The sequence below is a fragment of the Artemia sp. Qi Xiang Cuo genome, chromosome 4, assembly GCF_049724085.1.
Source record: "Artemia sp. Qi Xiang Cuo chromosome 4, ASM4972408v1, whole genome shotgun sequence".
Taxonomy (NCBI): domain Eukaryota; kingdom Metazoa; phylum Arthropoda; class Branchiopoda; order Anostraca; family Artemiidae; genus Artemia; species Artemia sp. Qi Xiang Cuo.
This window is the reverse complement of record NC_142797.1, coordinates 63,300,369-63,324,906: the sequence shown is the minus strand read 5'-3', so window position 1 is coordinate 63,324,906 and position 24,538 is coordinate 63,300,369. Positions and strand designations below refer to the sequence as shown.

The window sequence follows — 24,538 nt, the reverse complement described above, 5'->3', positions numbered from 1 at the left end:
AACTTTTTTGTTCTACTAATAATTCCGAATCTTGTTAAAAAAAAATCTGGCTGCTACAAGTTGATAATTACCTTTTATTTAGTAAAGATTATAAAGACTAAAAGTACAAAGGACATCAAAATAATTTTGTTTGCCCATCTAGATCCATCTTAAGTCTATTCATTCCTGAAAACTTCCGGAATGAATAGGAAATTTCCTATTTCCAGAAATTTCTCAAGATTTTTATTGTGGTTGTTTCAAAATTATGCTTTCAAAAACGCTGGTACTTAAATCAATTTTAAATAATTGTAAATTAAATCGAAGTCTTATAATGTTTTCTTATTAAAATCATTAACTTTTAGATCGGTTCATTTATTCATGATATAATTTTTCTAGCACTCATATGCTCCTAGCCAAGCTGTTCGCTTTCGAGTTTGTCAAATGATTCAGAAGCTTCTTAATGAGTTACGTGAAGACGCCACTCTTGCCGAGGATCTGTTTACAAAAATCTATGACTGCATGCTAGAAAGACTAAGGGTATGTAAAAAGCCAATTTTTTTTTTTTCATCAAATGTCTATCTAAAGGTCTTTAATAAGTTTGTTTTGCGAAGTCATCCATTGAACCAAAACTATTGCACCAGGGGCACCAATTAAGGGGGAATGGGCAGTTGTCCCCTATATTTGAAAAAACACCCTTTTTTATAATTTCCAGTTGAAAAATGCCCCTTCTCCCTAGATTTTAAAACATTTCTTTTTGTATTTTCGTTAAAAAAATATCAAAATTCTCTATTTCATAGTTTACTTTATTCTTAGACTTTTTTTTTACATTATTTTTCCTACGTTTTGAATTTCCATTAAAAAAAATCTGGAATAAATTTCAGTTAATTATAACAGTTTGTAATAATGTAAATCTTCATTTTTTTTCTTAACTAGCGTTAAAAATTTTAAATTTAAAATTGTGTTAAAAGAGGTTTAAAATTCATTGAATAACATTAAAGTATTTATTTTCAGTTACTACAATAGAATACTAAATTATGTCAAAATTTCCTTCTTCATTTACTTACCCTAATTCCTTTCCCTGAAAAAAATTGTTTATTTTCATATTAGCTTATTCTTATTTTCCATCGATTTAAATTTTTTACCACAATTTAAAATTCTTTTCTCGGCCTTCTTTGTATATTTATTTAGAGCAAGTAATTAGGCTGTGTTACACACCAATACGAAATGGTATTAGATAAAAGAAACTAGTTCTTTTATCAAGAACTATTCAGAAATCAGAAATCATTTATGAAAGACAGCTTTCATAGTCGCAGATAAAAATCACAAACTAAATGTCACTGTCATTTAAAAACCTAATCCTAAGGCATTTTGTTATAGGCACTGGAACAAAACGGCACGAATGAATTGTTAAATCAATTAGTTCTGCAAGGCACTAATTTCTTCTCCTTTGTGGTATTAACGACTCATTTGGCAGCAGGGGGTAGAAAATGTCGGTGCTTGGGGCTAGCAAAGAGAAATTGCCCTAAAAGCATTATCAACTGAAACCTGAGTTCTCTAAGATTTTTGATCTTTAAACACTCAAGAGCAGACTTATAATCTACAAATTTTTCTCCAAGGATGATTTTAACTGCTCTTTTTTGGACACCCATCGTAATTTGAGCACCCATATTATGTGGAAAATATTTAGTCTAAATAGAGACTATATTTAGTCTCTAAATAGTCTATATTTAGATTAGTCTAAATAGTCTATATTATTAGTAGTCTCTAATTTGTCTATATTATTAGTAGTCTCTATTTAGTTCTAAATAGTCTATATTATTAGTCTCTATTTAGTCTATATTTAGTCTCTAAATACAGATTCTATTTAGGCTTTATTTAGTCTCTTACGGTAGGCTTTGCTTTTAAACACTGATTCTAGTTAGGCATGTACGCCGGTTTTTTTTTTTTTTTTTTTTTTTTTTTTTTTTTTTTTTTTTTTTTTTTGTCAGGGAGTGGACAATAAAGAGAATATTTAATAATTTGAAAAAAAAGTGCCCAGATGTTTGGAAAAATCTAGGATTTCTGGGGGATTTTATACGGGCGCTGGGGCTCCCTGCTTATGTGCGCGATTTCAGGGAATCTTGATTTGAAACCCTTTCATTTCTGGCTAAACGGATCATTTTGTCCTTGAAGGTCCATTTATTGGACCGTTTTGGTGAAAATGGCCATCTTGAAATTTTGATCCTATTGCGATGTAGGGCTGCAGGGGCACGGGGGGGGGGGCTGAGGTGTTGAAAACAGCAGGCTGCCCTCCAATCTTTCAATCAGGGAAATGATTTCTGGAATTTTTTATTTGCGATTGAACAAGCTATCCCCAAAATATATAGGGGATATCCGTTCTATGTGATGAGGCTGGGCAAAGAAAAATACATTGGAGACATACCACTCTTATTCAATCAACTCTATAGCGACTGTGATTCTTAAGCGACCATTTTATCTTACTTACTAACTAAAAGGTTGCGAAATAGTTGCGCAACCAACTAAAGCCAAATAGTTGCGCAAAGTTTCAAATAAGTAATCTAAAGGTTACAATTATTTGTAATTTCTAGAATTTTATTAATAAAGTAGAGGGTGCAGTTGGCAGTAAGTATAAGCAAATTGAATCCTTAATTTTCATTTTCATTTCTTCATCACCATTCTTTGAAAATACAAGTAAGTAGACTGAATTTAATCAATTTCGATATCTTTTGTGATATTTTGTGTTCAAATTTTCTCAATAAATGAAAATTTGTAAATATTTAGCCTGACAATTTTTAGGAGACAGGGGGGGGGGGGCTAAATAAGTTTTTGCCCCGGGCGCAAGAGAGGCCAGAACTGCCACTGTCTATACCAATCTATTAAAAATTCCCTTTTGCACCATCTCAAGAAGTTCCTATTTCCTTTAAATCCTTTCTTGCGACCTCCCCCCCCTTTTCCATTCAGGGACCACCTGCTTTTTGTTTGGCCCTAGATGGATTGCTGACAAGGACGATCTTTGGCAATCTGTTATTCTTCATCCGCAAAACGTGGGTTAGTTATGTATCTCACCATTGCTTCAGGATGATATAAAAAACAACATGAGAAATGGAAAGAATTGGGATTTGATTGATTTAACATTAAATCTCTTCTTTTGTTCTAACGAAACATTGTTAGTAGTTATAATAACTTGACTAATATAACTTAATATTTCAAAATTAATTTTAACTTCAAATTAACATTAGGTGACATTAATTAACGTCAAAAATTAAAAAATCAACACAATTAATTTAGTACTAGAAATTTAAATAAAAAAATTTACCAATTTTGAGGCATAATATTTAATGAAATTCGATCTTGGAAGTAAAACATTTTTCTTATCTCTGTTTCTAATATTGTGCTTATTTTGGAGTCAGAATACTTTAGTATTCAAGCATAATTCTTATAAAGATAATTTCATAAAGCACATTAGAGTGCCATAACAAAAACAAGATTAAAGAAATGAAGATCGATTTTTTTATTTTTTTTTTTTTATGGCCGACAAAAATGCTGGACCGAACAAACCGTATATTTTGTTGGCCTTAAACAACCCCATTCTCGATCTTTATTTCTCTAATTTTGTTATGGATTGTATCCAGATTGCCAAAGGGGCGTATTTGCAATATCTTAGTAACGACTTACTTCCGAGTTACTGAAGTACGAGTTACTGCTACAGCTACTTCTGCTACTACTTAGATAATTTGGTAAACCACAATAGCCTGCCATAACAAAAACAAAATTAAAGAATTGTAGATCGAAATTAAAAAATTGAAGGCCAGTGAAATGTTCATTTTGTTTGTCCAGTATTTCGGTTGCCGCAAAAGAACCCGTTCTTGATCTAAATTTTTTAATTTACTTTGTTTTATTATGATTCTTATAATTTAGTGTAATTCTTTCTTTACGATTTGTGAAACTCTTATATCCGTATGTATATTGAAGGTTAGGCCTATACTATTGAGTTTCCGGCGATCCTGCAGACGACTTAAAATAGAACCATGACAGCTATCACCTTCAATATTTTTAGGTTGGTGATTGTATTAATGAAGCGGTAAAGAAAGGAGGTAATTTAAGTTTGTGTTTTTTTTGGGAGGGAGAGATGATTAATATTTATATTAAATATTATTTGTATTAAATGTAATGTACATTTGTGTTATATGGCCTTATTCGGTTTATAGTAATAATGTATATATACTCTATTTCATTTTTTTCCTATATAGTTTTACAAACATTTTGAAAATTTCAGAGAAACTTTTCTTCTTAGTTTCGTCATCTCTATATCGTGGACAAGTTTTGAGTTTTTATCTCTCACCGTCTTTGAGCTACTGTCTATTGATTAAGAGATAGAAAGAAATAGTAGCTCCGAAACACAATGGCTCCATTAATCATTCGACAAAATATTTAATTAGAGATTTCAAAATTGTTTAAGTATTAAGTCCATATCTAGGGGGGGAGTTACCGTGTTTGAACCACCTACTCTCACCCCCCTCCCGAAATTTTTGTCCGACTTGTAAAAAAGTAACAAAAATGCATATAAACAAGTTTCTTAGGCATTTCGCAAAGTTTTTTTTTATCCTTTTTTTCTGTCATTGTATAATAGGTGATTCTTGATTGGCAAATATTATATGTTGTGATTATTAGTAATAATGTTGATAATTTTTATCACTAATAGTGAAATTAAATTATGTTTTATTTATCATTAATATTAAATCTTGATTAATATCCAAAATTAATATCTTTATTATTAACCTATTTATTTTAATAACCATAAATGTTAATATTGAGGTGTACTTGTAGAGAGGACACTACAGACAACACTACTCTAAACGCGCAGTTTTTTGATTCTTTCTATGCGGTACTGAAATTCCCGTCTCCTAAAGATTAGGATTAACAATCGAATTCAACAGTGGTTGATCATCCGTGTGGAGTCTGTAGTAAAAGCGACGCTTAACAATTTTTTGGACGTTTTTCTTTTTTTTAAGTCTAATTTAAGTGTTTCTTTTTCTTTGTGTGTTTAGTTTTTTTTCGCTTCACTATAATTTATTACAGATTTTGCAAATTTCAGTGAAACTTTTTATCTTTGTTTCATCATCTCTATATCGTAGACCAGTTTTCGAGTTTTTATCTCTCGCCGTTTTTTAGCATCGTTATTAAATTCAATTATTATTACTATTACTGATATTATCGTAGGAAGCGCCCTAGCGCTGCCTAAGTTAAGAACGATGTGGGCACAATATGTTGTTTTTTGGTTCTTTATACCCGGGCACTTCGTATCGAAGCAGTTGTCGTAGAAACTTCGAAAAGGGCTCATCCGATTGAAAATTGGAGTGGCTAGTGCCATTTTTAATAGTCAAAAGTGATTGGAGGGCAACTAGCACCCCCCTGCCCATCATTCCCCCAAACACATCCAATCAAAATTTTGAGGTAGCCATTTTGTTAAGCGTAGTTGATTTCCAGATACAAAATATCTTTTTGAGGAGGACACTCCCCCACAACCCTCATGACAAGGGTTTTAAGTTATGCCCTGTGGGCATATAAGGTTTTTATAGAAGGCGTTGTCGTAGAAACTTCAAAACAGGCTCATTCGATTGGAAATTCAAATGGCTAGTACCCTTTTTAATAGTCAAAAGTGATTTGAGGGCATCTAGCCCCCCCCCCACGCCCATCATTCCCCCAAATACATCCAATCAAAATTCTGAGATAGCCATTTTGTTCAGCATAGTTGATTTCAAGATAGAAATATGTTTTTGAGGAGGACACTCCCCCACGACCCTCAGGGCAAGGGTTTTAAGTTATGCCCTGGGGGCATATAAGGTTTTTTATAGAAGGCGTTGTCATAGAAACTCCAAAACAGGCTCATTCGATTGGAAATTCAAAGAGCTAATGCCCTTTTTAATAGTTAAAAGTGATTGGAGGGCAACTAGCTCCCCCCCACGCCCATCAGTCCCCCACATACATCCAATAAAAATTATGAGATAAACATTTTGCTCAGCGTAGCTGATTTCCAGATAGAAAATATATCTTGCTTATGGTATTTGTTTTTGGGGAACATACAAGTTTTTTTTAAAAAAGATTTTGTAGGAGGAAATTTTCTGCGATTGGGATTTTCCTCAGGGAGGATTTTCCTACAGGGGGGGGGGGGTCATTTTTACACGGGGGGGGGGGGAATGAGGACTTCCAGGCATGATTTGAAAACTGACCAGAAATTAAATAAAAAAACATGTTTTTCAACTGAAGGTAAGGAGCAGCACTAAAACTTAAAATGAACAGAAATTATTCCCTATATGATGGGGGTGCTCCTTCCTCAACCCTCGCTCTCTCCGCTAAAGTTTGACTTTTTGTCACAATTCTCTTAGAAATACTGCAAGTATTTTTAAAGAACTTTAGACTTCAGCGTAAAGAGCGAAGGTTGAGGAAGGGGCCGCCCTCCTCATCTGCGGAATAATTTCTGTTCGTTTTAGGTTTTAATGCTGCTTTCAGTTGAAAAAAAACTTGTTTTTTTTCGTTTAATCAATAAAGGAAAGCTGTCTTTCCCATATTGTATAATTTACTTTTGTTTCTTTTTAACCTTTAGAATCACTATCTATTGCAGTATGTTTTTTTTAGGGTAGTACCTATTTTAGATCATACTTCTTCTTGGGAGATACCCTTCTCCATGCTATTACATTTGAAGAGTATTCCTCTCACTCATACCCCTCTCACTCATACCCTTTGCTATTATTTACGTTTCTCGTTGTTTATTTTTATGTCGTTTATATTTTCACTCTGATTAAAATATTGAGTTTTATATAGCATTTTATTTTAGAAGAAGTGGGTTCTCTTATTTGTATTTGCTTTAAACAAATAAATTTTTGTGTCCGAATGTTTTGAAAGGCACTTTCAGGAGAGCACTAGTAAATTATTGATTAAAGAGTGGTGGGTTGAGGGGGGGGGGGGGTACCTCATAAACGGGATAAATCATGTCCAGTTTATATTCGAATGTTGGTCTTTGCTCTCATTTGCAAGGTGCAAGGTCCTCAAGTTTTTTTTTGAAATGCTTAAATTGTCGCTCAAGTGAAAAACTCAGCCTTGCCACTACTTGTTTATCATTTTCTTGTCTTTATTTTTAGGACCGAGTTGCAGGGATTCGTGTTCAAGCAGTATTTGCTTTACAGCGACTGCAAGAGCCTTCGAATAAGGAATGCCCAGTAATTAGGGGTAAGTCTCCTGAGCTTAATACTTAAAAAATACATACAAAATTTTTTGTGTAAAATATTCCATTGAAGTGCATTATGGGGACAGTGTTTAAGCGGTTATGTCTATTTACGTGTGTATAGGTTTTTACAACAAAAGTTTTTTTGTAAGCTTGCAAAAACTATGTGATATTCCCCCCCCCCTCCCCCTGTCAGTGGATTTGTATCCTATCTCCAAAGTAAACATTTATTTTGCTCCTACTTTGTTTTCAAACATCCTTCAATTTTATCTTTAATTCGGTAAATTGACTATAATTTCCGTCCTATTAAGTATAACCTAAGAGCTTTATACCATTAAAATACCTTTTTTCGACCAAGTCATCCATAAACTACAGAAACAATCAGATTAAGCTGTCCATCCATAAATAGATTGCTCGAATGTAAGTGTGCTAGACAAAGAAGGTGTCGAACGATAGACACAAGAAAAAAAAAACCGTAGAGCATACTCTTTTGAGAAAACCAGAGGGAAAATATTTTGTCCTCTTCTCCGAAGCGCAAAATTACACGTCCTTTACCCCCCCCCCCCCCCAAATCCCGAAAACTTACAGAATTACGTATAAAATTGGTCACCTTCAATGCCACCTACTAATTGCATGTATTCCCTTTAAACTGTATGCAATACTCGCTTGCCTTCAGGCATAAAAAAAGAAACGCATGCTTTGCTGTGATTATAGAAACCAACAGACTGTGCAAATTGTATGAGATATCCAGAGGAAATCTTTTATGCTTCAGCTACCTGTTGCATTATGCAGACGTCAGGTTAGTTACAGACTGCTAACAATTATATAGGCAGATTTTATATAAGCCCATAGCAAATTGTTATTCATTATAAATATGCTCATTTGTGTTTTTTTTCACATATATGCCCATATATTCTCTGTCATAGGGCACAACCCTATAAAACTTTCTTATAAAATTATCAACAACCATAGTTGTTGTTATTTCATGTTATTGTTATATTTTTTGTTTTGTTATTTTCCTAGTTGTTGTTATTTGCTATTATTTTTATATTTTATTTTAATGGTGTTTTCTTGACTACTTTTTTGTAGTTAAAAATCTTTCATTTAAGGCCCACCCTCTAGTGTTTTTGCTAAGGTGTCCGTGTTAGTTACTGGGCCTATATTTGTTTTTGTTTTCTGTTATTGTCATAGTTGTGTTAAGTGTTTTTCTGCTATTATTATATTTATGTTATATGATTATCGGCTATTGTTTTATTATAGTTATTGTTTTTTTTATTTTTCGGAAATTAACCGGTTTTTTAATAGCTGTTCCATGAATACTTTTAGTATCCAAAAATCGTTCACTTAAGCCCTATCCTCAGGTGTTTTTTGATAGGTGTTAATGTCTTGGCATCATATGTTTCGACCCACTAGCATTCTGTAAAACAAACAACGAAACGTTGAACAAAAATGCAATGGGTCAAAATGGATGCTATCTAAACACCAATGTCTAGCTAAGCATGCTTGTGAATTAAGCTTTACGACAAGTGTTTTTCTTTCTACTTTCAAAGTCGTTTTTCCTCTAGCTTTTTGTTTATTCCTCAATTCGCGGCGCCGGATATAATTAAATATCCGCTAGTCTTTGTATCGAGGTTTTAGATGAATTTTGAATCTTCTTTTGAAAGAGTCAACAGAGAAACTTATAAGGATAACTTCCCCAGGAGATCATTCCAGGTTGAAGTGCAACGTCAAATGAAGCTGTTTTTCAAATACTCTTTTCTCGACTTGCCTGCATCAAGATAATTGGACCGAGCTGTGTGTCCTTGTGTTTGTCTTGCCGACTGGACAATTGAAGGCACAATGCGAAAAACTGTTGAGAAGGGGGTGAATTTATATCCTTATATCCTCTCACTTACAGGCTAGAGAGAATTGTGGGGAATGACTGAACCTGCCCTATTAGCCATATTTGGATCTTCTAGAGTAGTGCCAACAACGTTTTCGGAGCACCAGAATACAGCGGACATCCATACTCGGCGATGGGTCTGATGCAAGACTTGTAAAGTTGGATGATCGAGCTGAGCTGTAGAAGGTTTTTGCAGTGAAGGAGATCCCCAGTTTTCTTACGCAGGAAGTTCTCACTCGATCGAGGTGGGTTTTCCAAGAAAGATCTATGGACAAGTGGATTCCGAGGAGACGAAGCTCTTCGACTTTCTTTATAGCTTCGTTCATGAGGAAGAGGTTGGGGTGTGTGTTTTTTTATCGGGAGATCAAAACTTTTGATCGGGAGATCATCTTTTGATCGGGAGATCATCAGCTTCTTTGGTTTCGAAGCATTGAAACTTACCATCCAGGCATCAAACCTCTTTTCAGTTTCTAAAAGATCTGTTTATAGGGGCAGGGAGTCTTGGATTGGTTCTTCATGTTTCAGGATGACTGCATGCATTGTGGTGTCATTGGCAAAGTGATACACAGGACTCGTAAGGTTATCTCCCATGTTATTTATGTAAAGAATGAAAAGTGTAGGTCCCAATATGCTACCCTGGGGCACGCCTGCCTGAATTGGATATTCGAGGGAAGTAAACCCACCAAGAATAACCAACAGTGAACGACCGGAAAGGAAGCTCTCAATCACCTTTAACAGACGTCTTCTGATACCATACGCGTAAAGTGTCTTAAGTAGGCCACGATGCCGTACTCTGTTGAAAGCTTTAGTAATGTTGAATGACAATAACCTAATACCGCATCAATTTCCCAAAAGTTTGATCTACTCCTGGTGTTGCAGTTAGGCCATTAAGCAGTCAAGCGTTGAACGCTTCCAGCGGAATCCATGTTGGTGGTTGCCTAAAAACTCATTTAACTCCAGGTACTGATAAAGTGAATGATCGGAAACCTTTTCGTAGACTTTCTCAATGCAGAGCAGGAGGCTGATAGACCTATCTGAGCCTGCTCTCATTGGATTGCCATCTGGCTTAGGTGTAGGAATGACATAGTCGGATTTCCATATGTGTAGAAAGGTTCCAGAGGATAAATACAGCTGGGAAAGTAATGACGAAGGTCCAGCCAATTCGCCATTGCAGGTCTTCAAGGCAACATTAGTTATATTGTCAGAACCCGTGAATTTGATCACATCAAAACTCTGCAGAAAGCGAAGGACCCTAGGAGTGGAATTGATCACACGATCAAGGACAGTATCGGTCCGATCAGAGAAATCGGGAATTCTTTCACGGTCGTCTTCTAGATTCGAGAATTCGGCAAATGCCCTGGCAAGAGCTTCGGTCTTTGGCTGTGGGTCTTGAACAATAGTCTCGTCGTTAATTTTTAGGAAAGGAATTGAAGTTCCTTTAGATGACGGCAAAGCCTTTTTGACAATTCTCCACCAGCTCTTAGCAGAGGTATTTTGGAGCTTGGAAGCGAGTTTATCTTTGTACTGAACCGGTGATTGCTGAATCGTGCGAACTGTGTCTTCACAGGCCGTATACAATCAAGCTTGTTCTTTTCGCCCTTTGAGAGTAGCTATCGCTTGTGCGCCCTTGTTTTGTCCGTCTGTTTGCAGTGGATGTTCAACGAAAGCTTGTACTTGCTGGATGCCTGGATCCGCTTCGATGGGATATAGCTTGCAATAAACTCGACTATGGTCCGCTGGTACTTTTCTGCAGCTTTCTCGGCCCGTTCAAGGAGAAAGGCTCTCCATTGCTGAGAAGCATTCACGTTTTGTAAGCCATCTCAATATCCTCTTTTGTATTGCCAGATTTGTAACCCGTACTTTATGGAGGGAGGAATACGAAGATTGTCATGTGGAATGGCGGCAACGTGGTCACTTGTGAAGGCATGAGCTTCAATCTTAAAGGAACCTGGGTAAATTAAAATCTGGGTAGAAGGAATCTGCTAGGGAGAGATCAAAACAAGATGACCCGCTTGGGCCATGATAGGTATCGATTTCAACCAGTTGTTCAAGCCCATACGAAAGAGAAAGATCATACAAGTCTGGCCTCTCCTTGTCAGTGTTTTTGCTGCGGAGCCATACGCTGTCAAGGACTTTGAAATCTCGATGGAGCATAATGGAAGACTTAGTGTATTTGCCCTGAATGTAACCAAGGGAGGTTTCAAGGAAGCTAGTGGTCTGGCAAGTTTAGAGGTTATATATAGTCCTAATGATCACAGCCTTATTTGGAAGAGTCACCCTAACCTACAGTGCTTCTTTGCGTGCTGAGTTTGGGAGATTCAGACATGAGTTAGGGTGAGGTGTGTGGTTAGGGGTGTGTATTTATATACAGAGCCACATAGCTTTTTCGCGTACTGAGTTTTGGAAATTCAGACATGAGTATGGTATGTAGCTCTGTATACAAACGGAAGCATCTCTTCCTCGATATTTCGCACCGTCAGTGCGTACTCTGATTTGCCTGAGGTAATCATTTATTGAAAAGGACTCAGAATCCAATTTGAAACGGGCATTTCTTATCTGTGTACCATACTAGATTAACTATGTATTATAATGTACTATCTATAATATAAAACAATAAAATATAATATAATAGAATGTATAATAAATCATATAATCTAATAACAATGTAATAACAAATATATAGGCTAATATAACATTAAACAATATTTTATAATAAGTGAAAATATTATGTTATATCATAAAATAATAGTAATAATACAATAATAATCTATAATATAATATAATAATACTATGCTAGAATATACTAGAATAACTTATCTACCTAGAATAACTATCGCTGCCATAATATTAATGACGTTGCAAAATATAAACAATTCAAATTTCGCTGCCGTGGCTAAAGAGTGCATCTGATATTTCATAGTTCTGAAATAATTTAAAGATTGTTTACTATTGTTTAAATATTGTTTTCTGATTACTTTAGAAATTAATGTATTTTATGTTAAAATTACTTTAGAAATTAATTGACTTTAAAATTTAATTTTACTTTACTAATCTTATTTTAAAATTAATGTTTACTTTATATTAAAATTTGAATATTTTCTACTAAAATAATTTAAAAGGTTCTGAAATAATTTTAAAATACTTTTTCTAAGCTAGCTGTTGAAGGGAAGATCATTGGCCCAATGTATGTTCAATCTCGCTTGGATCCTCTTGATCTACATAACTCCGCTGATCGTCCTTTTAAAAAGAGTTCTCGACAATTATCTTAGAAGAATAAAAATTGTCAGATACATCCTTTAGATGTAAAATCACTACTTGGAGAGTATCGCTGAAGTAAATCGAGTGTTTTTTCACCATTAAGTAAATCAATGTGTGCTACTTGGGCGTATTCAGTAAAAAAAACGACGAGGGCTGTATTTGCCCTTCACCTCCGTCTATTTTGTATAGAAGGGCTGATTGTAGTTTTTTTCAAGAGGCTTTTTTTTTAAATTTTAAATAAACAAATTTACTACCCTTTTTAAAGAGTCAGAAATGATTGAACTAAAGCAAAATGCAAAATTTCACAAAAAAATTGCATTTTGTGGTATTTACGTACTTTTAAACAATTCTAAGATAGTGAATAGATTTCTTATGGTCTAAAGTTATCACCAGGAGGTGTAGAGCCCTCACCTTAAAAAGTTATTTCTTTATTGAACGGTTTATTTTGGTATCTTTTAAATATAAAACATGGTCCTAAATGTAGTCGTGCTTTATTAGGCTCCTGTTTGGTATCTATATTTTTATCTATATTTTATCTGTTTGTTATCCTGTTTGTTATCTATATTACCCCATTACTTATTTAAAAAAAGGCACTAGGTATGGCGATTTTTATAGTCAAATGGTGAATTAGAACATCAAGAAAAATAACTATTTTTCAGAGGGAATGCAGTAATGTGTCTCCTTTTTTTACGTTTTTTCTTCTTAGCCCTGGCAGACTTAAGGTGGTATGGCTTGGTTTTGGGATAATGACTTACACTTATTAATGCTGATTTTGCTCTATTTTGGATTTGACTTTCGGATTATCGGGTTGGATATATTGTTTTGTCCTAGGTGATTGGATGGATGAGTAAGGTCCTGGTAGACTTAAGGTGGTATGGCTTGGTTCTGGGATAATGACACGCTTATTAATGCTGATTTTGCTCTATTTTGGATTTGATTTTCGGATTATCGGGTCAGATATATTGTTTTGTCCTAGGTGATTGGATGAGTGAAGAGGGTCTAGACCTAGCCTTAGTGCCTATTGATCTCAGTTACTAAATTAGGAAGACAGTTTTTTTTTTTTTTTTACCAAGTAATTACCTGTAATACATTATTAAAATAACACAAATTTGACTAATTTTATATTATATAATATATCAAATACATTACATAATATGTCGTCACTGTCTCACCTAACGGTTGTATCTGACATTTTCATACTTCTGGAATAATTGCCAAAACCATTTTTAAGCTGTTCTCAAAGGGGGGATTAGGGAGGATTCAATCTTTCTCTGATCCTCCTGCTTTACATTATCTTTCTGTTTCTTTCTTTGCTAAAAACTTAGCAAACAATTTTTAGGGGTCATTTTAAAAGTGCAAAAATGTCAAATATAAACTTTAGACTTGACAGGGATTATGTGTTACTAGACTCTAAATGTCGACAAAATTTCATTAGGAAACCAATTACTATTTAGTTTTCAATAGGAGAATTTGCTTTTGCTATTATATGCTGTTGGGATAAATTGTTTGCCCTGTACAAAGAAAAACGTAATTAAGAACAGAATTTACTTCCATCACTGAGACCAAAATTGAACATTTGTAATTAAGATGTAATTCGTTAAATTGTAAACATTTGTAATTAAATTATAATTAATTAAATGAGCATTAAATTGGATAGAATATGTTTTTTTGTAGTGCTAAGTAAAAGACATGAGCTTTTACTTGACACTTTCTTTTCTTGGACAAGGAAAAGATCCATTGCTTTGCACAACGGACATACGCACAGAGATTGCTTAAAATTGCTGTATTTGGTGTCTATAATAGTTGCAGATCTTCAGTGTATACTAATCCCACGTATGACGAAAATTATTTTGCAATTATATTTCATGGTAAATGATTTAAGTGAAGTTACTCAGCTTCGGAAATTATTGACATTCTAAATCTCTTGGATCATCTTTTAACCATCGACCATCTTTTGACAGTTATTTGTCAAAAGATGGTTATTTTGACAGTTATGTAATTTGACAGTTATATAGATGGTTATTTTGACAGTTATATTATTTGACAGATGGTAATTTGACAGTTATTTTGACAGTTATTATCTTTTGACAGTTATATGTTCTTGACTCATTTTGCTCTATGAATTCTTTATAGGAAAAATTGAGGAAATTCATGCGATTCTAAGGCAGTTCTTTTTAATTCTAAAGTTTTTTTTTTGTCTAGCCTTTGTCCATCATCTCAAAAAGGATCCAAACGCAGATGTAAGACGTGCCATTCTTATGAACATCGCTTCTTGTGTAATCACTCTTCCTCATATACTAGATCGATGCCGAGATATCAACGAAAGCGTCAGAAAACAGGCGTACATTCTCATTGCTGACAAGATCAGTATCAAGTCACTAAGCATTTTTCAAAGACAGAAGCTTTTAAATCGAGGCCTTCAAGACCGATCAGGTAAGATCTTTTTTAATATCTAACAGGGTAAGGGTCAGGACCGGTCAGGTAAGATCTTTTTTTATATCTAACAGGGTAAGGGTCTCTTTTTTGTTGTCTGCCGACAAGAAAGGTATCAATCCAATAAACGTTTTTCGAAGACAGAGACTGTCTTTCTGGCACTATCAGTGAGAAGCCTTAAATGGTTCATTTGGTTTTACTTAATTTAGTTCCAATGGATAAAATAATATAAGAAAATTTTCACGTACGATGTCTGCTTTTTGGGTATTATGACAGTTTTACTATGACGCTATAAGGCGTTTGGCTGTACGTTTCCCTCTGTTTATAAACTATAATAAAATGAAGCCACATTATTCAGCTGCAATGTGGATTTTTAGACATGTTTTATTTATTTCTGATTCTGAAATTTTATAATGCGACGCTTAAAATATAGTACATGTCCAAAATCTATATGAAAATAATTGAATCATGTCCAAAAGATTTTTTTGACATTCCACCTTGCAAAAGTTCTAGGCGCTCATGCCTTATGGAAAATTAGCACGGGATAGTACTAGTCACAAGGAGATCATTTCATAAATTGAACTAGCTGTCTACGGAGATTGTCCAGGGGCTAGAGACTTGCTTTTGTGGTAAGTCTCTACAGTGAAGAAACTTTTGTTGTTCGTTTAAAGCAAGCTGTTGCAAGTTATTTTTTATATTAGTTTTATTTTGTATTGATTTTTGCATTAATGCAGTAGAATTGTATTGAATGCTTTTTGAAACCTATGGTGGACAGGCTTTCCTAAGAAGAAAACGTAGATCCTGGATTGAGTGCTTCAAAAGCAAAATAATTTAAGTGTTGACGAAGAAAGGGGGTTTTAGAATGCGAAAAGAGATTGAGGACTCAGGAAGTTAATTCAAATTCAACTCAGAAAGTAAAAAATAGTGAAAGCACTCATTGTAATTTTTATTGAAGGCGCTAGGTCAATTTTAGGTGTCTAATGTTGCAACGATGGTGGTTTTTGAACTTTGATATGTAGTGGGAAAAAAATAACCAGGGCGAAGCATAATTTCATATTTCTAACGCCATCTTGATTTTTCTTTGAATTGTGACGTGTTTTCTTGCTTGGCAAAAAAAATCCATGTTTTTATGGTGCTCTATTAAAGAAAAGTGAACTCACTTCATAAACTACAAACGAAGAAAATCGTGGGTCGGTCATCAAAACCAGCAATACATATATATCCAATAATGTATCAGCAATACCAATAATATATCAGTAAATGTATGGTAATTTAGTGTTTGGATATGCCCCAGAGAAGTCATAGTGTCAGAAAGATTTAGGAAAATCAGAGTGTAAAAAATCTTGCCACTAAAATACTTCTTGATCATTTGAAAAGGAACGTAACTAAGCATAAAATACCAAGTGTAATTAATCTATTTACAATTACCGAATTATCGGAATCGAATTACCGAATTTCATCTATGACACATGAAAGATTACAATAGGAACATGGCTCAGTATACAATACCATGTGTAATTAGTCTATTTATAAAAGGCGTTCTAAGCAGTTTCAAAATGTCTAGGGGACAAATGAACAACCTAGACCATCAAATGTGGCAAGACTGATTCAAGCAGCTAAGGTAAAGGGTATTGAAATAATGTATAAATTAATGATAAACGAAAATGAAGAACAAAGAAATATACAATTAGAATACTTGCGTCAGCGACCATTGCAGTGAGTCGAAAACAAAAGTGAAGAACAAAGAAACATCTGTTCTAAGATAACCGGAAGCAAGAATTAAAGCTAGTCAAAAAATAATGAATATTTTTTATGCGGTTACAGGACATGCGACAACGAGGAGTAGAACAAATTTAAAAATGAAAGTGAAGAAGAAAGAAATATTATGTTACAAGAACAACACCATCACAATCTTGGAAGCCAACAAAATATAGCACAAAACCCTGTACAAACATACAAAGATGCCATAAACTACACAACTGTTGATTAAAAGTCATTGGGGCCCTTCAACCTTATATGTATTCCCTGTGGAGCCCTCAATTTCCCCGAGGAAAGGATAGCAAACAAAGGTGATTCATTTGAAGGTTGCTACTTGCAACGAGGATCAATCTATATAAGCCTGCCTTATTCTGAGTGCTGGGGCCCGGCCTCGAAATCAGCTACATAGTCTATTTTCATGAAACTGGCGAATTGACATTTCTGGCCACAAAAACAATCTAAAGGGTCACAACTTTAAGGAAGAATTTGTATATTTCACAGGGTGGTTTTATCGAACCTATGGTGACGCCATGACATTAAGAAGAGGCTCACACTGTCTGCGGTTAGAAAAAAGCGACAATGAGAAACGGTATATACAAGCCGGTCGCGTAGCCGTGCTGGAGCCTGGCCTTGAGTTCGTTTACGTAGTTTTTTCCCTTAAAACTGGCATATTGACATTTCTGGCCACTAAAATGATCTAAATAGGCCACAACTTTAAGGGAGAATTTAAGTTTTTCCCAGGTGGTTGTATCGAACCTATGATGACGCCATGGCATCAAGAAGAGGCTCACATTGTCTGCAGTTAGAAGACAAGTGACAATGAGACTCTAAATATAGAAGCCTTCCACGAAGTCGTGCCGGGGTCCGGCGGTGAAGCCGCCTTCCTCCCAGTGGTTTTATATATGTGTCATGTCACAAAAAAGTATGTTATGCTAGAAAAATGTCGAAAAAATGTATATTTGTAAGTATATGTCAGAAAAAGGGAATATGTGAAAATAAAATCCACTTTTCACTGTGGTGTTGTTGGAAACTAATCCGTTTGGTCCTAATAATGGTATGCCACAAGTGTTTGGAACAAATTAGAAGAAAAAATCTAGCCATTATCTGCATCAGGTGTGCAAAAAGGACGTCAATTTAATACAAGAAAACGAACAATTTGCAACGATATGACGTAGGGGATTTTTGTGCATGACAAAACTAATCTAGATGTTTGGAGAGTAGAGCAAAAATCTGACCCTAGAATTTTCAAAGGTTGTGCTGTTAAAGGATCGTATTCTTTGATCGACCCAGCTAACCCTTGCTGTTATTTGATCTACGTTATCATTTTTTACGTTTCTTGCGATGGTGGTACTCCGTATCGACTGCTGGTATTCGATAGATACAATAAGTTCAAGTTTTGTCCTCAGGTGGAATTGGTGCTGCAGTGAGCTGATAGTGGTAGCAGTAATCAGCCCTGCGTCAGAATGATAAAGTTTTAGGGAGGGGCTTGATCTTCAAAACTAACAAACTTCACCGCCTTTAATAAGTGATGGATGGGTTCAAACCATTAAAGCAACTAAGTTTGTCTGTGGGTTATGTTTGCCTCCGACTACCTACTATTGGTATGTTACAGGAAAGAGGGATTCCAGGCCTAGCCTCCACGATGCCCCATGACTTAACTTATTTTTCTTACTGTTCTGTTTTGCTTTTTTAATGAGCTTGTTCTCCTCCCCTCTTTCGCAAATAAGTTTCTCTGTTAAGTACCTAAGCTCTTAAATTTATTTTCTTTCATGTTTTGGGATTTCAGATTCAATAAGGAAGATCGTCGGGAAGCGACTTCTTACTGCTTGGCTCAATAGGGCTCAAACCGTGATCAACTTTCTTCGCATGCTAGATGTTGATTCATCTCAGAAAACTATTGACTTGGCTTTACAAAATATTTTCAGGTAAATTGGAAATTTTTTTTTTGACAAAAGCTTTAGATATTTGTGCGGATGCAAACACTAAAAGGTAAATTGGATAATCTCTTTTTATTAAAAAAAAAATCGATATTGAAGCATTAGTAAATCTTTTTAAGACATACGGTAAGCAAAAGCACTGCATTGAGTCTTGTGCTCGTATGTTCAAAATGAAATTCCCTCCAAGGTAATTCAAATGGTAATTAAATAACAAAAAAGAAGTAAATAAAATTAATGATGAGATTGCCGATTGACTCCCAGGAGAATACAGAACCAATAGAGTTTGTGATTATGTGAAGGATAAACAGGAAGGAGGATTTAAATTTACGCCTGAATTTCTTTATCCGGGTCAAATTGCTAATTTGCCACCCCATGACAAAAAAATAACACAGTAATTATAATGTGAATACAATAAAGCTAATGTGTAATTCAAGTTCTAAGAATCATTTCAACCATTAGTCCTAGCTTTTTTTCAGCCGCTGAAAAATAAAATAAAACAGAACAAAAACCTTACGCCTTTGCCATTTTGCTTTTTGAATCTTCAGTGTAGTCTTCCTTACTATTAATAATACTACCCAAGCAAATAAAATAAATACACTAAGTTGCTTTTCTCATTAGACCATTACCAAGAATGCTTTCAATGCTTTTTGTAGTTTCAAAGATTTTTGTAGTTTCAATGCTATGTAATCAAAAGAATAGTTTGCTGTAAACAAACTTCATATGTTTGATTTCTATATGTATATGTCCACATAATATGTTTCTTGGAAGGATACATGTGGAAACAAGCCAAAGGGCCAGTCGGACAACAGAGTCAAAAGCGGAAAAAAACCGTAGTGCATACCGGTTTGCGAGGACTGGAGAAAAATAGTTTTCCCACTTCCCTGAATTTTGAGCTCCATCCCCTCCCCCCGAGAGAAAACTTTTCCTGAAATTTTGAGCTCGAACCTCGAGCTGTGTGATAAAAGAGAGTATAACTTACCAAGGTATGTATAAAGCCCTATTGACAACATGCAAAACACAACATGTTTATCAGAGTCAACGCTAGAGTGATTTACAGTGGTTTCAATGTTTGTTTTTTTTTTTTAAGAGGAGGGGGGGGCATTCGGTTGGAAATTTTCTAGTGCGTTTTTTAAGAGTCAAAAGTGATCGGGGATCAACTAGCCAACCCTACAGCCTTTTTTCCCCCAATTACTTTCGAGGAAAATTTTAAGACTTTGTTAATGCCATTTTATTAAAAATAGTTCAAAGATAAAATAACAGATTCAAGGCTCAATCCCCCCCCCCAAAAAAAAAACAACAAAAAAACTTATTAGCGATATTTTATTCAAAAAATTGTGGGAGCTGATCCCTGGCCCTCCTTGGCCCGATCTCCCTCCCACCAAAACAACTTATTAATGCAATTTTATGACAAAACGTAAGGGAGCTGACTGCTGGCCCTCCACTTCCCGACCCCCCCCCCCCAAATGAAAAATTTGTTACGATATTTTATTCCAAAAACTACGGAAGCTGACCCCTGGCCCTCCATGGCCCCCTCCCCCAAAAAAGCTTATTAACGATATTTTATTCCAAAACTTATGGGAGCAGATCCCTGGTCCTCCATGGCCAGACCCCCCCTCCAAAAAACAAAAATTATTAACGACATTTAATTCCAAAACTTATGAAAGCTGACCCTAGCCTTCCAAGGCTCGACCACCCTCTCCCCCTCGAAATAAATTATTAACGTTATTTTATTCCAAAATTTATGGGAGCTGGCCTCTGGCCCTCCATGCTCCAACCCATAGCCCAATTTTAGAGGAGGAGGATTTTTCATGGGGAATTTATCCGGGGGAGCTTTTTGGGGGATGTGCATGGGGAATTCTTAAGGGGGTTGACCCCCTGCCCTCCATGGCCTGACCCGCCCACACCAAAAAAGTTATTAACGGTATTTTATTCCAAAACTTATGGAAGCTGACCAATGGCTGTCCATGGCCCGTCCCCCCCCCCTCTAAAAAATGCTATCTATATTTTATTTCAAAACTTACGGGAGCTGATCCCTGGCCCTCCTTGGCCAGAACACCCATCCCCCTCCAAAAAATAATAACACTCTGTTCCAAAACTTATGGGAGCTAGCCCCTGGCCCTCAATGACCCACCCCCACTTCCCAAAGAAAATATCAACGATATTGTATTCCAAATCTTATGGAAGCTGACCCCTGGCCCTCCATGGCCCAACGCATGATCCAACTTTGGAATGTTGGTAGCATATAAGCTACCAAAATTTAATTTATTTTCATTATTTTGTAATACTTTCTCTGTGGCTGCTCAGTTATGCATATGAGGGAAGGGGTTTTATCCGGGGGAGTTTCCCAGGGGGATTTGTATTGGGGATTTGTCGAGGGGGATTTCACGGAAAAAATTTTCGGGGGGGGGGAGTTTTTCTGGGGGAATATGTCTAGCACAACGATATAGTTTGGAAGATATGGTATTGCACAGACACAACAACCGTTAAAAAAGGTCACTATAACTATACGTGTCTTGAATCTAATAATAGTCAAATCAAAGTGATCCTCTCCCTTCTACGTCACAAATGACATAATTCAAAGAATCATAGTTACGAACACCTCTGTTATATTTGTCGAACCTCTTTATCTCGTTTCATTCAATCACTGTGAATTATTCATTTTTTTTTCCATTTTTAGCAGGATTGTTTGATCTTGGTTGCGTTCGAAAGGACTAAGAGTATTAACCTTTAGTGTAGTTAAGGGTATTAACCTTTTTATACAATGTATAACGTCACTGGAATACTATCATGCCTTTTAAAAATTTATATATATATATATATATATATATATATATATATATATATATATATATATATATATATATATATATATGTATATATATGTATATATATATATATATATATATATATATATATATATATATATATATATATATATATATATATATATATATATATATATATATATATATAAAGCTCATCAGTTAAAGATGTTATTTCACTCTAATTTTTATTTTCATTTTCAATGCTGTAATAACTGGAAAGAAAATATTTGTATTGTAATTTGCATTCAGTGAAGCGCCAATGACGCAGTAGGATTTTGACTTTTGCTGTTACGGAAGGGGGCAGTATCCAAACCCTTGTTTGTTGTTATGTTTGTCTTGAACAATCTTGGAAAGAAATATGTTTCTTTGAAGAATATATATAGAAACAAGCCAAAGAGCCAGTCGGACAACATGAACAAAAACGAAAAAAAAAAAATCAAAAACGGAAAAAAAAATCCACATTGGTTTGTGAGGACTAGAAAAAAACAGTTTTCCCACTTCCCTGAATTTTGAGCCCCTTTAACGTCTCCTCCCCCCGAGAGAAACCTTCTTATGAAATTTTGGACTTGAACCTCCGGTAGTGTAATAAAACAGGATGTAACTTAACAAGGTGTGTATAAAAAGACAAGCATGCAAAAGACAATATGTTTATTTAGTAAATACTATCAAGCCAGCAATATTAGTTCCTGCATAAACTACATATTTACCGGAATGTTTGCTTGAATGCAATATAAATTACTGAAATTTTTTTTCTGGAATTAATAATACATTTACTGGGACAAGAGTGCATTCTAGAAGTGTATAATAATAGTTTCCACCCAGCTAATATAATTACTGATATAACTCAGAGGACTTTGTATCCTAAAGTCGACAAATTTTCAAAATCCATTTTCAAATTCCCGAAAACAACTCTTAATATGACTTTTTACTTTGTTTTGCGAATACAAAATACGAAGAAAATGTGTTTTCTGTTAAAATGTGTGGCTTTCAATTAGGAAAACCTAGCCTTAATTCAAAGCATTAACCTAGTAAAGAACGAACTCGAACTCATAGTAACCAAAAATTTAAAACCGTATTTTGAAAATAAATCTCAAGTTTGCAAGGATCACCATTTGAAGCTGTTTCAGAATTTGCAACTGTTATTTCGGTTAATCTTAAATGTAGAACTTTATTTGAAATAAATCTAATGAAACAGGAAGATAAAGAAGACCCGTTGACCTAGTTGACCTATACAGTGAAAACTGAAAACCAAAACAAGTTAATAACTACTTAACTTTACATTTAAGCCTAAATATAATTAAGCTACCTTCTGAAACCGTTCATTGACACAAATATAAGATTTTCTTGTTTCGGAAATATTACTTTATTTACAGACGAACTTACAAAAATAAAAACCAGAGAACCGTTTGGTTCGTTTGGCCAACTTTAAGCTCAAACATATAAAATTTATATAAACAAACAAAGACCAAACATAAACTTCACTGATGGGCTAAGAAGTTAACACATGGCCTATTTAATTAATATATTTATTTATTTTAATATATTATTTATTTATTATTTATTTTATTCAATAAAGGAGGAAGCCATAGGCTTGTTACATAACGAACACAAAAAATAACAGCTCAAACAGCAACACTGCAAAACACAAAACGAAAAATAAAACAAAAAAATATTCATCAGTAAAAACAACTATACAACTAACTATATTACAGAAACTGTTTTCCATAGAACTCAGTTTCAACAAGAGCACTCTTAAAATGATTGCACTGTTTGCGTAGAAACTACGGTCTCAGGTAAACTATTCCAAAGTTTTGTTGCACGATTAACAAAGCTACATTGACCTATTTTCTTGTGCACTTGTGGCTGATACAGTTTATACGATTTTTGTCAAGTGGCTGAGTAATGACTAAGTTTGAAGAAATCAGCACAGTCCACATTATCGACTAATACGGAATGTATTGATCAGGTCAATCCTATCCCGTCGAAACTCCAGAGAAGGAAGTCCCAAACACTCCAGTCGACGCTGATATGGTAAATGGCTCAAATATGGCACAAACTTTGACGCGCGATGTTGAACCCTTTCAATTTGCTGCGAGTCACATTTCCATGTAGAATGCCACACAGAGGAACAATATTCTACCACCGGGCGTACTATTGTCTTGTATAGTGTCATAAAAGTGTGAAGGTTAAATTTCTTGAAACTTCTCTTAATCCGAAGCAGACCGTAATTAGCATTTCGTGAAATTATTGACACATGCTTGCGAGACTTCAATTGGTTGTCAAAGTGGATTCCTAAATCCCTTACTGAATCTGCAGATGAAACAGGTGTATCAACAAGAAAATAATGATAAGTCGAGCTTTTCGAAAAGTAATGGAGTACAAGACATTTTCGATGGTTTACAAACATGGAGTTCAATTTACACCAATCATTTAGGGCATTCAGATCCTCTTGAATAAGGGTGACATCTACCGGGGAGATAACACTTTTATACAGTTTTATATTGTCTGCAAACAGTTTGAAAGCGGAGTGACGAAATACATCAAGCAAATTGTTTACAAGCAAACAAAATAACACTGGACCCAAACAACTACCCTGTGGCACACCACTCAAAATCGGACTCTCACTTGAAAGTGCACTACCGACTATAACTTGCTGGGAACGCCCTGATAAATAATCTGTAATCCATGTTGAAGTTCTACTGCCTAGCTTATACTTTTTCACATTTTTCAAGCAACAAGGTAATTGAAACTTTGTCAAATGCTTTACTGAAGTCAATGTACAAGCAATCGAACTTAGAACTGAAATCATCCATATTTTGGAAACCTTTTACAACTTCTAACAACCGTATATTACATGACCTGTTTTTTCTAAAGCCACGTTGTGACAGATGCCATAATTTATTTTGGTTGAAATAATCTTGTAACAAATATACAATAATGTTCTCAAAAACTCTCGAAAAAATTGAGGTGTTTGAAATTGGACGATAATTTCCAAATTGAAATTTAGATCCTCCTTTGTGGAGTGGCTTTACAGCCGTTTTTTTCACGCTGCAGGGCATTTACCACTCAATAGACAGTGGTTAAACAAAAACGCAAGAGGTTCAGCTAAACACGTGGCTGTCTTCTGAAGAAAAGCGTTAGAAATACCATCTATATCTGGAGCTTTATTAACGGAAAGGTCACGGAGAAACCTGCTCTGAAGAAATATCAGAGTTATCGAAAGGCACGTTGTCTGCTGAAACAA

The 24,538-nt window shown here is 34.9% G+C and overlaps 1 protein-coding gene across 2 annotated transcripts in view; it reads left to right on the top strand.

Moving 5' to 3' along the window:
• Nucleotides 1-24,538, top strand: part of Cap-G (Chromosome associated protein G) — a 149,896-nt gene that overhangs the window by 17,721 nt on the left and 107,637 nt on the right. For both annotated transcript variants that reach the window (XM_089087621.1, XM_089087622.1), the window contains exons 4-7: nt 376-516; nt 7,119-7,206; nt 14,544-14,774; nt 18,319-18,457. In XM_089087621.1, the coding sequence (XP_088943747.1) occupies nt 376-516; nt 7,119-7,206; nt 14,544-14,774; nt 18,319-18,457 (599 nt within the window). The remainder of the gene's footprint in view (nt 1-375; nt 517-7,118; nt 7,207-14,543; nt 14,775-18,318; nt 18,458-24,538) is intronic.